General features: G+C 46.0%; 5 protein-coding genes across 5 annotated transcripts; 4 read left to right on the forward strand and 1 right to left on the reverse strand.

Moving 5' to 3' along the window:
- Positions 1–7,323: 7,323 nt before the first annotated feature.
- Positions 7,324–7,544, forward strand: F5891DRAFT_1190962 (uncharacterized protein; the record flags this gene model as incomplete). Its single annotated transcript, XM_041367387.1, has 2 exons — positions 7,324–7,480; positions 7,531–7,544. 2 exons carry the CDS (start codon positions 7,324–7,326, stop codon positions 7,542–7,544), a joined length of 171 nt encoding a protein of 56 aa, XP_041223868.1.
- A 1,590-nt stretch (positions 7,545–9,134) lies between these two features.
- F5891DRAFT_955742 (uncharacterized protein) lies at positions 9,135–9,515 on the forward strand (the record flags this gene model as incomplete). Its single annotated transcript, XM_041375355.1, has 1 exon — positions 9,135–9,515. One exon carries the CDS (start codon positions 9,135–9,137, stop codon positions 9,513–9,515), a length of 381 nt encoding a protein of 126 aa, XP_041223869.1.
- On the forward strand, positions 9,516–9,716 carry F5891DRAFT_955809 (uncharacterized protein; the record flags this gene model as incomplete). Its single annotated transcript, XM_041375362.1, has 1 exon — positions 9,516–9,716. A coding segment is annotated over one exon (201 nt), but the record flags the coding sequence as incomplete, so codon positions are not given.
- Positions 9,717–10,806: 1,090 nt separating this feature from the next.
- Positions 10,807–13,604, reverse strand: F5891DRAFT_1190964 (uncharacterized protein; the record flags this gene model as incomplete). The annotated part of the gene is made up of 6 exons (XM_041367388.1): positions 10,807–11,114; positions 11,160–11,451; positions 12,144–12,276; positions 12,332–12,690; positions 12,742–12,819; positions 13,275–13,604. The coding sequence occupies 6 exons, from the start codon at positions 13,602–13,604 to the stop codon at positions 10,807–10,809; spliced, it is 1,500 nt and encodes a 499-aa protein (XP_041223871.1).
- A 126-nt stretch (positions 13,605–13,730) lies between these two features.
- F5891DRAFT_955796 (uncharacterized protein) lies at positions 13,731–14,468 on the forward strand (the record flags this gene model as incomplete). The annotated part of the gene is made up of 2 exons (XM_041375360.1): positions 13,731–14,030; positions 14,091–14,468. 2 exons carry the CDS (start codon positions 13,731–13,733, stop codon positions 14,466–14,468), a joined length of 678 nt encoding a protein of 225 aa, XP_041223872.1.
- Between the last annotated feature and the right edge of the window lie 774 nt (positions 14,469–15,242).

Genomic DNA, 15,242 nt, shown 5'->3' on the forward strand with positions numbered 1-15,242 from the left:
TGAAATGCATGGTCAGAGGAAGATGAGAGTGATCAAATATTCAGATTGAGGAAAAGTCTTAGATAAGCTTAATCTTTGATACCGGAGGTGGTCCGAAGAGTGTAAAGAACTTTAGATCTTAATATTTGATGCTGGAGATGGTCCGGAGAGTGTAGAGAACTTAGACTAGGTTTCTGCGAATCAAGATGAGGTTTAGTAACGAATCAAAGTGAAGATGATATAAAAATGATTCGTTTTGTGTGTGGGAGGGGGGCCAGTGACTGGACTACGTATGTGATCCCAGGGAGCAGCAAGGAGAAGCTTGGCTGTTGAGAGATTTGGGACCGAGTGGATCAGACCTTCAGAGTGTGTTCGGAAAGAGACGTGTACAGACCAATACAATGGTCCATCAGGAAAAACACACATTCAGACCATCTCAGAGTGTAACTCACAACTGAGAGTGGGTCCTGACAGGACCCAACCCACACACTTAAAGCAAACGATTAGATGAGCAAGGAAAAGGGTGAGATTGGACAAGATACAATGTATGCGAAGCCTGTAACATAGATAAAGGAAAGAGTACGTGGTGATGATTAAGATGATGGGGCGGTGCGAGACAAGTGATGACATTGAGTGAAGGAGTCCATGACCTGATCAATATCAGCCAGCTGCTGAGTATTGGCAGAGGAGGTGATGAACAATGGCAAGATAGTATCAATGCGACACCAATATTCTAGGAAAGTGTCCAACGACCATCTCCCCTGGGTGGAGACAATGTCGGGATGAACGCCTTGAAGCAACAATTCTGTAGCGCCTCCGATGCAGAAGGCATGACCAGGCATGTTAGGAAAGCCCTGCGACATCCAGATCTCATTGCAGTGAGTGAGGAAGGCTGGCCTCATCATGGGTGACCATCCCGAGTCTGTGAGATAAGCAAACAGAGGTGCACCCTCTGGGATGCCACTGTTGATGAGCAGATGTAGTTCTAGGGCGCACAGAGGACAGGTGTGATGGTCTTGTGAGGTAAGAGAAATGTCTGTGCCTTGTTCCATGGTGGTCTTAGTCCAGGGGATATGGAAGACTGCAGCCTGTGAATTGTGCTTGTCCAGCACCTCGAAGGATGATATCAGCGTGACCGATTGGGAGATGTGCTTCGAAGGGTCAAAGACGTTAATGCTGGGAATTACCAATTCCCCCAGCCTGCGATAGAAGGAGTTAAGGGAACTGATGTAGAGGGAGAGAAAGAGATGTGTACCTGGCAGCAGCACCAGAATGCAATGAGAGCTACTGCACAGACAGCCTGCATCAAACAGGAGTGTAAGATCGAGATTATCGAATAGGATGCATAAGGCATCTATGGTGATAGGAGGACATTTGGCTCTACGCAATGAGGAAGGCACCATCTTGGAGAAGCCACGATGGGTGTGATGCAGTAGCTGGGCTCCCTGCCATTGTGCACCGTTGATTACGTGCCAGAATTGAAGGCCAGCAAGCCAGTTGTTGAGAGTTTTGGCCAAAGTGGTACCTGCGAAGGCTGCCATGAATTGAGACAGCAAGGCCTCTGCCATGGGCATGCATTCAGCCTCGGAGATGGAGATGGAGTCGCAGAATTGCATGTATCATAGGAGGCCAGCACCATAGTTACTACGTGTGTCTGTGTCAAGAGAACATATCATAACCTGAGTGAGAGAGATGAAATGGGGAGAGAATAGCGATGCGAGAGGGCGTACTTGAAATAAGCGAAAAAGAGACGAGTCTGGGTACTTCTGCTCAAGTGCAGTCTGCCAGTCCAGTGCCTGATGGAGTGGTCCAGAGAAGAAGACGATCCCTGGCAAGAACAATGGGGCAATGTTGGGAAGGAGCGATGGAAGAGCTGAGCCTCGGAGTGTGAGCTGTGCGTGCTCTGGATTGTTGTAAAGAGAGTGAGACAGATTGATGGATGGAAGACAGAGGATGAGCTGCCCAGAAGGCATTGGCAGCGGCGTCAACATCGACACCTTGCATTACTCGACAATAGAGGTCACTCTCATTCATCAGTGAAGTAAGGCGCAATGGTAGGAGGGAGAGAGGGAGGTAGCAAGAGACTGTGAGGCGACAGAGGGTAAAATACCTCAGGGATATGGGATCCTGCGAGGTTAGTTGATGTATGAGCATACACGAGGGTGATGGAAAGACAGGATTCTCGTAGGAGTTCTTCCAAACGACGAATGGCTAGGTTGATCATAAAATTAGAGCAACACCCTTTTTGAAAGGCCGCGATGACACCCTGATTATCGCTTCGAATCAGGATGTCTGCGTCGTGTATGCCCTTGATGTAAACAAGGCGGATAGCGAGCTCAATAGCCGTCGCTTCCAACCAACCGATGTCCTGTGATGGACCTCGCCAGTCTTCGACAGTACACCAGAAGGCCCAACATTGATTCCAGAGGATGCCTATGCCTGTACTGGTAGAAGCATCTACCCAAATGCCATAGTCTCTGGTGGGAGTGCGCGGAGATAAGTCTAGAGGTGATTGAGAGCCAGTGATCATTTTGAGCCACCATTTGAGATCTGAGATGGTGGATTTGTTCATGTAGCGCGGGGCGAACTCTTTAGTGCTGTAATCTGACATGTCTGAGTATAGATTAGAGAGGTACAAATGACTGTGAGGGATGATGAATGAAGCGTGATTGAGGAAGCCAGTGATATGCTGAAGCTCCCATTTGGAGACCTGAGAGTCTTGATGGAGGATGAGGAACTCTGATAAGCGGGCGATGTACTTGACACATTTGCGCTTGACCAGGATTACAGTCTTCGCAGGTACGTCCCATAGAAAACCTAGATATACACCCGTATCTAGAAAGGGTTGGCCCTTGTCTTTGTGCCATGGAACCTTGGCAATTGCAATGAGAGATTTCGCATGAGGCAGATTGTAATTGTATCTGTATTTTATATTATTGGAGATGGCGAGAAAGGGACCATTGGGAGAGGGAAATCGAAATATGGCGACATCGTCGACCCATTTCTTTGAGGGCTTGACGTCAAGTGCACACCAGATTTGAACTGTAGCATCTGCAACCTCTCCTTGGAGACCTGAAGCTGACGCTAAGCCGAAAGGTATATTATGATCAATGTATAGTTTACTGTCGTGGTAAACGATGATGTAGCATTTATGTTCTGGAGCGCAAGGGATGTCGCGATATGCAGCTTCAATGTCTAGAGTGGCAAATTGAGCGCCAGGAGGGGCGGTGCAAATCTGCAGATGAATGATGAGGATGTGCATATTATAATGGAAGCAGAGTGCGTGGGATGACGCGCATGATTGTACGTGTGTGTGCCTTCAAACGATGAATTACGTTGTAGAAACAACAATACTGCCAGGAACAAAGATAGCTCCTAGCTGTATCTATAAATGTTGTAGGTCATGCGTTGCCTAGTCTGCGATACTTGAGATGGCAAGTGCGTTCGACCCTATAGGGGAAGCGAGTGCAGCGAAGATCTACAGGTACGCGCTGAAGCGAAGCGCGAGAAAGCGCAGGTGCGCGCAAGGCGCGGGAACACGCACGTGTATTAGCGTGAAGCGCGGGAAAGCGCGCGTGCGTATGCAGAAACAACAGAGAGGTTAGACTTAAGTGATGATATGATACTAGATAAGAGAAGAGAGATGCGAGGTGTAAACAGATAGAGTTCTACTATATTCTGCTAAGTAGTAAGTAAGTGATAACTAGTAATTGGGAGGTAAAAGTAAGGTAAAGTGTAGTATGTACTGCTGGCGCTTATATAGCGCGCCTAAGCGCGGTCATGCGGAGCCGAAGCGCTACCGAGTAGGTATGTAAAAATATATATGAGTGAGAAACTATGATAAAAATAAAGGTGGAACTATGCTAATAAAGGAAATGGAAATATACGTACTAGGGAGCTTGGTGGACAGTGGATGGATGCATCTGAATGGCTGGCGCTATAGGGCGCGCGCATACATCGTGAAGCGCGGGAATGGTGCGCGCATGGCGCGCATTGCGCGGGAAAGCTGCGCCTCATATAGAGATAGCTGCGGGTAGCGCACAGAGTGACACTACAAGTTCATGCTATGTACTTCCTAGTGTAAAGCTGTCATATCAGACCATGAGACACACGAGTCTCTACAACGTGTGTGCAGGACGACACGTAAAATCATAGCAAAGTGCGTCCAGACACAGAAGTACAAGATGTGATGTACAATATCAGCAAATTCCGAAGCATTGCCCCATTCAGTGGGGTAGTCAGCTGCATCTATCTCATCATTGACTGAGTGACCCATAGATCCTGCGTAAGATAGATGTCAACAAACTCTGTGTTTGTCTGGAGCACTGTCAATGCCCTTCTTGACGACGACCTGCAGCAGAGACGAGCAAAAATGCCCGATCTTGGCGAAGAGTTCTTGATGCGTGAAAGGACCAGAGAATCTGCCCTTGTTGAGCTCTTCGGTGACGTTGAAGGTACAACAATTCAGATGGTGAGTCTGAACAATATGTTGGGTCTTGCAGAACCTAGCTGCTATTCGACCCTAAAGGGTTTCTGGACCAGGCTCAAGGCTCAGAGGAGAGGAAATATCATAGAAAACTACTGAGCACTCAGACTCATACTGGTAACTGGTGAAAAGATTGCTTGATTATGTAAGCTACAAAAGTGCCAACATAAGGTAAGGTAAAAACAGTCTCTACAAGCCCAACCAGAAATGAATCCCTACAACGTACTTGTCGCATAACTCTTTGAACATTTTGGCACCTGGAAGGTTGTTGGGCATGTAAGTACTGCTGAGCAGAGTGAGATTATGTCCAATGGAGAAACCATTGCGTAGCTTGTAAGTAAGCTCGGGGGATCATTGCGTGAGATTGGTGCACTCAAGAAGGGAGTTGAAGCCATCAGCAGAATATGGCGTGTTAATATATGAGTAGTCGAAATTGTTGTCATATGGCAATGGAGCATGTTGCAAATGATCAAGATACACATGCGGAGGTGCAAAGTGAGAAGAGTCGCAGGAATCGTCTAGTGTACAGAGCAAGAAAGAATCTTTGATGGGAAGCTCAGATGCAGAGGCGTGACAGAGCACTGTGCTCTATTCGTCCGCAGAAAGAGCATAGGTGTTGCTCTGCATGTTCTCATTTGCATGGGCGTCGTGGGTTGTTAAGGTTGAAGGTGACACAGAGCTGTGAACCATTAGACTTTCTGCAGAGGTTGCCTGCGAGATACTTCGAGAATGTTTGTGTTCCTTTCGACGAAGTCTCTTCAGAGTACGCTGAGAAGTGGTGTCCGGAACGACCACAGATAATGCACATGGGATCAGGTGATTTGATGGATTTGGTGTCTCAAAAGGAACTTGGATCCGCGTCTGCAGGTTTCTTGTCTTGTCATTTGTTGTAAGGCTCATAACGAGCAGTGTGAATTGAATGATCAGGAGCAGGACGAAAGGAAGACTCCTGTTGGCGAAAGAAAACATCTTGCATAGTCTCATACTTCTTCATCTGCAAGCGGTCTCTCCACTCTCGCTCACAATGTTGATGTGGACGGAGGGCATAGTTTTGCCGTGTTTCAACATCAAATTCAATGATAGTGCGAAAATTCTTACGTATAGCTTCGTCCTTGGACAAAGTGACGAAGTGGTTGTACCAACGCGTGTGTGAGAGAGGGTCACTGATGTCTTTGATCCAAGTGAGATAACGCTGATATGCCTCTTGCCAGGAGAGGGGGTCGAGATCAAGCTCGTTGGCGAATTGCAATAGGTCAAGGAGGTGGTGTGAAATGCCGTTAACGTTAATTTTGGTTCTTTTGAGAGTGTAGCCTTCCCTATGAAGACGCTCGGTGTTAGCATTGGTGAAAAGAGTGAGTGGACAGTATTGGCCCACATTGAGCAGGTCTTGAACAAAGCTATGGATGCCGAAACTGTAAGTGGAATCGACACCGGAGCTGGTAGGAAGCTCCTTGGCTGTATCAAAAAGAACCTTCGCTACAGAAGCAACGTTAGGTCTAGAAGCTGCTTTGGGAATGATCGAATCTAGGACCGCAGATCCTTGAGTCTGCGATGTGGGTGAAAGTTGGGTGAAAGCGGATATCCATTGTTGTAGAGCCGTGCCTGAAGGCTGTGGGGGAACAGGTATCATGAGCTCGTCTGCTGGGACATTTAGGTCTCCTGCATCTCTGCGTGATTGTAAGATTAAATTGTCTGTCAGTCGACGTGCATTTTCAGCGATGATTTGATCATGAGTCATGGTCGTGGGGACAGGGACTGAAGATTGATTGCCTGTTGTAGCCGAAGAAGTTGTATTGGAAATGGCAGGAGTACCAGCTGAGGTATTCTGGGTAGACATGAGGCTGATAGAAAAGATGATTTGTGCTGTTGTGGGTGAGTTGGACAAAAAAGAGAGAGCGACGCACAAATAGAGATGAGTGCAGAGGCGAAGAGGGAATGAGGTGTTGATTCTCGAATCGAGTCCTTTTGACTCTGTGTGTTCGGACGTGTGCAATACTTACGTTGAAGCACACAGAGGGGAGAATCTTCACGTGACCGCTTACAAAGGCCATGTTTCAGTGTGTCAATGCTCGCAAGCTTGCGATCCACTTGAAACAGCCATCTGGTTCGGCCTTGCCAAACCATTCCGAACCGTTATCGACTTCAACTTCGACTGTGACAACTTTGGTCTCCACATCAAACTGTTGTCTTTGGGATTTGCACTATTGGTTAACCAGGCTACCTTTAGCCTTTTTAAAGGTAAGTACTAATCAATCAAACTCTCACATGACTTGCTGTCACAATGTGCCGCTGACTCAATGTTCAACCAACTACTACTGGCAGAATCTGTCAAGGCACACATCATACTCAGTGCATGCTTCTGAACAAGCACCTTCAGTCTCTTTTCAATTTCCTGCCTTCAATGTAGTTCCCAATACCCTTCGGCTCAGGTGACACTGCAATCAGCCAGTTCTTCACATTCAATGCTCTCTTCGCCATGAATGACGTGACCTTGATTGTGAGTACTAATTCTATCCTTGTTTGAGCTCGAGTCATGCTGATCTAAGTCGTTGCCCATCATTCGCAGTCTGTGAGTGTGTCAGTCCTCATTCGAATTTTAGCCATGGTTCACCTTTCATGCCAACCTAACTCCCAGTAGCCTCTTACTTCCTTTGGCACCCTCTCGCTACCTTTGGAGCCCTCTCACTACCTTCAGCATCCTCCTGCTACCTCTTTGACTCAGGGACTGGTGCTCAATCTCATGCCATTGCTACCAGCGCACAACCCATCACACGCCACGCCACCTGCGCCTATGTTGATGCCCGCCACCTCACTGCATCCCCTCTCACTCGCTTGCTGTTCTTGCTGGCTGGCTTGCCATGTCTCATTCACCCACTGTCTCTCGCTCACTGTCTCACACGCTGGCTGGCTGCTCTCGCCCACTGTCTCTCACCCTTTGTCTCTCACCCTCTGTCTCTCACCTGCTGTCTCTCACTCGAGATGTGCAGGTGTTCATATTCCCTACTACCATCGACAGTAAGCATTGGTTGTTATTGTGTTTTATTTCATTCTCACCATTTGTATAGATCAAATCAGTTAGCTCTTGGATCAGCGGCTACAGAGGCAGAGAGGGGTATGTAGCCATGTCATTGGAGTAGCTACTCAATGTGTAAACTAGTATTTCAATGATGTTTTTTTCGCGCTCATCACTGAAAATTTTTGGGTTCGGTTTGAGTTTGGACCAGAAAAAAACTGAACCGGACCACAGAGAACCATTCTCTGTGGTCCGGTTCTCGGTTCTCATCCAGGACCCTCTGAACTGGACTGAACTGGACCATGGCAGCACTACCCCTGCTGCAGTATGCCCTGCCGCCTGAATTTTTAGCATGGACAGTGGACCCTTGTAGCCTCAGCAAGGAGGACGAGATTACCTCCTTGCTAAAAATACTCTGCAGCATGCGGATGATGGTCATGGACCTCCTGTTATACACCATCTCGGAAAATCCTGGCATGGCCACTTGGAGGGATGCATTTTTCCGAAGTAATGCACTCGCACAGCTTCTGAATGTGTTAGATGCCAATGAGCGAGGAGAACAACAGCTCCGTGCTATTTTGCGACAATGTGCTATTGTGCTAGTTACTGATGAGGTTAGCACTGAGATGGAGAACGCCAAATCTATTTTTCAGATGTTGTCGAAAGATGTGACTCCAGAACTCTTGCTCACATTTGATCTTAACCATTCTTTAACAGAACTGTTACAAGAGACTACACCATGGTTACGCCAGATTCTTATGTCTGCTATGTGTACAGCACGGGCTGCAAAGGAGAACAAGAATCAGAATATCGAGACAGTATGTGTCTCAACCAAAAGAAAGAAAGAAATTGACACATGAACAGTACTGTACTGTGATTGAATCGCAGATTTCCAACATCCACTCACAAAATAATCTCATCTTCCAAATCATGAATGGACTTTGTCTGTTCAGCATGGGTTCGTCTCAAAAATATATGGATCTACTTGCACACTGTGGACTCTGTCCTGGGTACGACACTCTACACAACTCGCACACCATCATGGCTGAGGGCCAGATTCAACTGTGCAAAGATAATCACACGAGGACCACACATGATAGGGTGGGACAATATACAAGTCTCTACATCAATTCATGTCGAGCAGTGTGCCTTTGCCCCTCCAAAAGTCCAGTCGGGTACAACAGTAATCTTATATCCATTGCGTAATGCGACCATGGAGGATTTACAACTTCGTCCCATACTCGAAAACCGTACCAAATCTGAGACGATCACATTTTCAGGACGATATCCGACCCACACAGGCGCATATGCATGACATGACAGAACACCTGATCATTGATATCGTCAAGATTCTAATCGAGAATCATCCTGGATTTGAGTATCTCGATATGTCTTTAATTTTGAAGCACCATTCATATCGACCACCACCTCCACAATCAAAAACTCAGGAATATGTGTTGTGAACAACAACAACTAATGAATCCATGACTGATGGGAACATAAATATCGCACGGAATGCTTACATGGAACAGCTTTTCTTTGACGTGGATGACCTTGACAACCAAGCCATCCCTTGTATCAATGACCAGTCCACCAATGCACTGAATTTGAAGTGCTCAACTGTTACACTCAGATGACCTTGGCTCACTGAACTGCATGGAAAATTTTCAGCTCGCTCCTGGCTTCTTTCACGTCCAGCTTAACCAGATTTGGGCGATTCTTCATGTGCACCAAGGATCGATAGAGGAGAGTGGAGGTCTCCAGTACTATATCTCCTTGCTCGGCAGAGTAAGGCTTGGCACAGAATATCCAGACTACCACACCCTAGTCTCATTTGCAACTCAAGTACTTGTGAGGCACATTACGCTCTATTGGGAGACCATATGTGGGATGAGTCTTTCGAGTCTTGCTGAAGCTAGGCATAGTCCTGAGGAGATGAAAGCTTTTGCAATGGAGATTTACCACAAGTATATCTTGTCACATGCACTGGATCAAATCACAGGTCAATCAGTGGACAGCCAAGACAGTGTCCTATGAAATATCATTCTTTTGAACTGCGACCTTCTCATTTTTTACAAGCTTGATCTCGCTGTTTCATTAGGAGATTTTGGATGGGTAGAAATATTCCTTGGGACTCTCACAATGATGTTTGCAGGTGCAGGATGCAAGAATTACACGACGGAGTTTCTTCACTTTATCCAAAACCTCAAGAAAAACTGGACTCCTCAGTTTGTGTAAGTAATTTAATTTCTTCTAAAGCCATACTTATCAAGACATGTAGTAATGTGATGCAGGACAACATTCTCATCAATATCTCTGGCCATGATGGTCACTCAGTTGGAGTCGATAAAAACTGCAAGCAAAACATCAATTTTCAGAAGATATTGTGTTACAGCATCATCATCATAGTACATTGCCGATTATCCTTCATCCAGAATTGGTTTGCAGCCAAAGGGGTACATGGAACCTGGGATCAACTCGCTGACTTGGCACCAAACATCCCCATATACCATCATCTGAAACATCAGTTCACACAATTCATGGGTAGTGCATGGGGTGGTACCACCCACAAAACACCCAACAACTCAGCCTCCATCATGAAGGTGATATCAAAATCCAAGGAGAATAATCTGCATGTTTACACGCCTGGATGCACAAGTGAAGAAAGAGATAAAGGATATATTGGTAGAAGATGGTACTCATCTGAGATCAAAAGGATTGATTACATTCTCAAGAGCTTACAGGGCATGGGTGGATAATAGCGCTCCTCTTCCAGACGAGGATGATGATTTTGAGACATTGTCAGTTGGTAATACAGTTGAATTATGGGTTCATGAAGAGTAGTGTAACACAAACATGTAACAAAAACCAATGTGTCATCCTATCAAAGCCCTCTTCTTTGGCTGTGGGTTCGGTGATGTTGGAATCCGAAAATTGAACGAATCAGGATCAGACCTGTTGCCAGCACATAGCAGCTGTAAGAGAAGGGTCCAGATCTGGTGTCGAGCAATGACTACAAGCTGGAGATGATGTGCGGCTGCCAGGATTGACCAATAGTGTTGTCCGTGTCATAGAGATCGCTTGTAGAAGGTCCAGGGGATAGAGATAACCGCTGGTTCTTCTCCATTTCTGGCCCACCAAGTTGTGGACTATTAGCTATAGCAGGGACAGAAGAATTTTTCAGGCACTCAGACAGGCTTAGGTGGGGGAGATTTGTTGAAGCTTTCGATGGTTTGATAAACCTGCTCTGCAAAATTAGCAGCCCACCTCTGCTCTCCTCTAGCAATGACATGATATCGGCAGCTGACTTGAGGCTTGATTTTTCTTCTCATGTGAGCTTGATTATATGCTGATCAGCGAGAATCCAATCAGATGGCCAGCCCTTGATATCAGGTTTGTTGGATGAGACTGTCTCGTGCCATGCTTTGAGAAGTTCTTCTAAGGGCATTCGTTGCACCACTGGACGGTATCTCTTGCGTACTTTCTTGAGTGGAGCTCGTTCATCAACATTCATGGAGATGTCAAGGCATGACTGTGCAAGAATGGAGGGCAGAGTTTCACCTGGCAACCAGTGGTTGAGGTTGAATGCTTGATCAGCATGTTGATCACAGCAAAACATGCTGTCGTAATCAAGAGCTGACACCACCATGAGACTTAACTTCGCAAATGGATAAGACTTACCTTCAACCGTCGTGTCATTGTTATATTCAGCTAAGAATTGTCGCCGACATGTTGATGTATTCACGAATTGAAGCATTGCTGAATCAGTCCGTTTCTCTTTCATAGTGGACTTTGATCCTCCAGAAGGGGTGATGTCAACATTCTGATCCTTGTATGCCCATTTCTCTACAATCATCAGGACAATGCATGCCATATGATCTCGTCCACCTCGTCCAGCCCGTTGCTCGTGCTCTGAAATGTTGATTGTGATGCCGAATTGCACTACGAGGTGTATATCTATGACATTGATCCCCTAAAGAGTGGAATCACATTAGATATCACTTTGCGGAGTTCTCATTTGGGAACAGTCATGGTGGATGCCCCCGAAGTAGCCACCACACCCTGAATGAGTCCATCAGGCTTCCGGAATTCATCAAACACAGATTTGTTGTGTTTGTCACGAGTTTCAAATACAAACCATTATTCATTCCTCAATTCTAAGTCCTTTAAGTGCCCAGTCACAGTGCCTGTTCCTAAGAATACATTTACTGTAGAAGAAGTTCCTATTATTGCGTCTATTGTAGAATTACCAGAGTCATGTGATTTATCGGACAATGCCGAACCTGATGACTTCATGCCACGCGACACTCTTGGAATGTTCCAGAGTCTTACTGCAGCTGCGGCACATGTCATGACATCATAGTTATATATAGAATTGTACGATACCTTTAATTATTCTGATTGGTTAGTTAGTTCATACTCAGTTTCGATCTCAGTTTCAATATGTGTATATAGGTAGTTCAACATAGTCAGTAGTTCTTTAGTTCAAACCTCTTGTATCTCCAAGTGAGCAATACCAAGATGTACCTGCTGCCCACTTCCTCTTTGTGATTATTCTGTTGTTTGAGTCCTAGTCTCTGCCCAGCATTGATTTGTTATTGGGTTGTGACAGTGTTCAAGTGACATGCTGGAATGTAAATGTTTGAATTTGAAGACTCGGCGAACAGCTCCAGGTAAACAAGCATTGAGATACTTTGTGACAGCTGCTGTGCTGAGCTTGTGATCGATGAAAATTAGAGATTTCGGGGGATAAGCCATTGCTGGATGCAAGGGAATGGGCATGAGAAAATCGAGGTTACTGAGATTCTTGAGTGAGTCTACCATAGGAATTACTGCATGAGTGATGTTAGGACGATTGGTAGTTAGCATGATCTTGTCTTGTTGCATCAGATGACAGCTTAAGTGAATTTTCAATCCGCTGAAGTATCAACTGCGGAAGAGTTGCAGAGAAGAGGGCCACAGGAACATCAATTGGAAGCTGGATCAAAACTTCAGCAAGCTTGCTGTATGCTGCATGGAACGGAATCTTCTCTCCTGCTTGGGCTTCTCCAGCAGTGGAAATGAAGTGTGCTTCATCAATGAAGAAAAAACCGATGCGGTTGATAAAACTTTGATCATTCAGTTGCAGGGCAAGTCGCGGAATGTGTCCACCTTCTGGAAAGAATTGCTCTGGTGCAACAAGCAGGTTATGAAAACTTCCTTTGGACACATGCTGCATGAAATGTCATACAAATACTGCCCAATAGGCAACACTCTCACGTACACTCCAGAGTGTCTTATCATGCGGAGTGTCATGATTAATTGCAATCGAACGAACCCCATACTCCTCAAATTCCTTGACCTATAATCCAGAAGCGCAAATTTCACGCGATGAGAGTGATATTCAAATATTCAGCGTACATGATCTTTTTGAAGCAATTTTAAACATCAGGCAATTGACCTGAGAATAACATAGCATTATAAAGCTTTGTCTAGCATAAAATTGATATAATATCCATCATAATTGCACTCAGCTTTACAAAGCTTTAAATGGTTAGACTATACTGGGGAAAACCACCAAAGACAAAATTATGATACATATTGCAAATATCTGCCATCCTTGACAAAGTATTATAATGCCAGACAACTTCAAATAAAATTGACAAGAAATTATTAAAAAGTTTCAATCTTTATATTCATTTTATCATTTTATAAATAAAATCAAATTTTGATTGGTATTAGGGTATATACATGTAATACTAATACAGGAGAGTAGAGAGAGATGATACAACAACAAAAGAGGGAGATATCAGTTACCTGACCCAAGGAAAAAGAGTGATACCACAAGGAAAGGCCAAGGAGGACCAGGGAGGACCAGGAAGGGACCAGGAAGGACCAGGAGGGACCAGGGAGGACCATGGAGGGACCAGGAGGGGCCAGGGCCAAGGAGGAACCAGAGAGGAGCCAGGGAGGACCAGGGAGGAGGATGAACCACCATAGAAGGCCAGAGGTACCACCATGAGAGGATAAAAAAGGAGGGAACTTTGGATGTTGGCTTGAAGAGCCAGAAGTGAGTGTAGTGAAACAAGAGAAGACAAGTTGGCGGGCTAGGCTGGCCGAGGCAGGCCTAGAATTAAGTCTAAGCATGAAATAAGCGAGGTGGCACAGCACCTCTTGGTTCTGCCCACCTCGCAGCTGAGCCACTTTTCATCAAAAGCTCACTACTCTAGCTTCATCTTTTGCATACAAGACCCATGAAGTACCATACTACTAATGGAAGATCCTATTCTGGCAGTAAGGCCAGACTTCACATCACAAGAACACGAAGCTTCGTGGCGTCAATTAGTAGAAGAAGGCCTCTCGAATGAAAATGCAGCTCGGGCCTTAGCAGCATTATGGACCTTAGCTAACAATGCCGAGAAAGACTGTTGGGCACTCAGACAACAGCACATGATAGAGGCCAGGCAAAGAGAAGAGGACAAAGAGGAAGAACATCAGCAACAATGCAAGGAGGAAGAAGAGGCTGCACATCTAGAGGAACGGAAGAAGAATAAAACTAAGTACGCGCCCATAGTGCACGGAAAAGTACCTTCCAACCCCACTGTTCTCCCAGCGCAATATGCTATAAGGAAGATGAAATCCGGAGACTACTGCGAGCTCCATTATTTCACCAACCGTGGTCTTGAAGACGCGAAACTGTCCAACTTAATAGCGGAACTGGAAGCTATGGTAATGCTACCAGCAGCAGACGGTTTACACTCTTGGATCCCAGCAGTGGCAGTAAAGGACCCGAAAGCGGCTCCGGTTGTGAAAGACGAGAATCTGTCTTGGGAAGAATTCAATGAAGCCACCCCTCGCATGATCACAATGATGCAATTGTACGACTGGCCTGATGATCAGACAGACATGCATATACAATTTTGGTCTGCTCTACAGACACATCGTTGGCGCCATTCACCAGATCAGCTCAAACAACGAGCGCTACTACTATATCAATCCCAGCAACAATGACGTTGGCATCAGACTATAGGAACGGCACAAGGATGGAGCCTCGAAGACCTCAATCAAGATTTAATTTTTGAAGCAAGAGAAGAGCTGTTCAACGAGAAGAGAGAAAAGGAGACGGCTATCGCTATTCAGGTCAGTAAATGTCATCGCAGATCTGCAGCCACTCCTAACGAAAAGTCTCTTAAAAAACTTTCTCGTATATTAACAATTACAACTCGTTGTCGTCGTGCAATGTGTCTTTCCTGTCGGCCAATCACATGCCAACAAAAATGGGCTTGTACGAAACTGTACTCTCCCTGGCAATCGCGCGCCGTTTTTCATACACCTTGGCCATCATGTGCCTTTACCCCCTGGCTATCGTGTGCCTCTACCCCCTGGCCATCGTGTGCCTTTACTCCCTGGCCATCGTGTGCCTTTACCCCCCCGGCCATCATGTGCTTTCACCCCGGCCATCGTGTGCCTCCTTTACACCCTGGCTATCATATACCACCTTACCTTGGCTATCATATGCTTTATTCCCTCACGGCCATCACGCGCCCAATTCAATCAAATCAAAACACTGGGAACTACACTGTCCCCCTATGTGTCACTACAGCAAGCGGCAGCAGCTTTTGTAACAGCTCAACCGCAGTACCTCGCAGCTTCACAGAAGCGCCCATATACTCCTGCAGAGGACTATTCGTCCAGCAACAAGAAGGTACAAACAGTCCGTCCCACTGTCAATGCGGGCCCATTACCTTGCTGTGCAGTCTGTCTGGGAAGACACCCACACCGCAC

This window comes from Suillus fuscotomentosus (genome assembly GCF_016647785.1).
Source record: "Suillus fuscotomentosus strain FC203 chromosome Unknown F5891scaffold_40, whole genome shotgun sequence".
NCBI lineage: Eukaryota > Fungi > Basidiomycota > Agaricomycetes > Boletales > Suillaceae > Suillus > Suillus fuscotomentosus.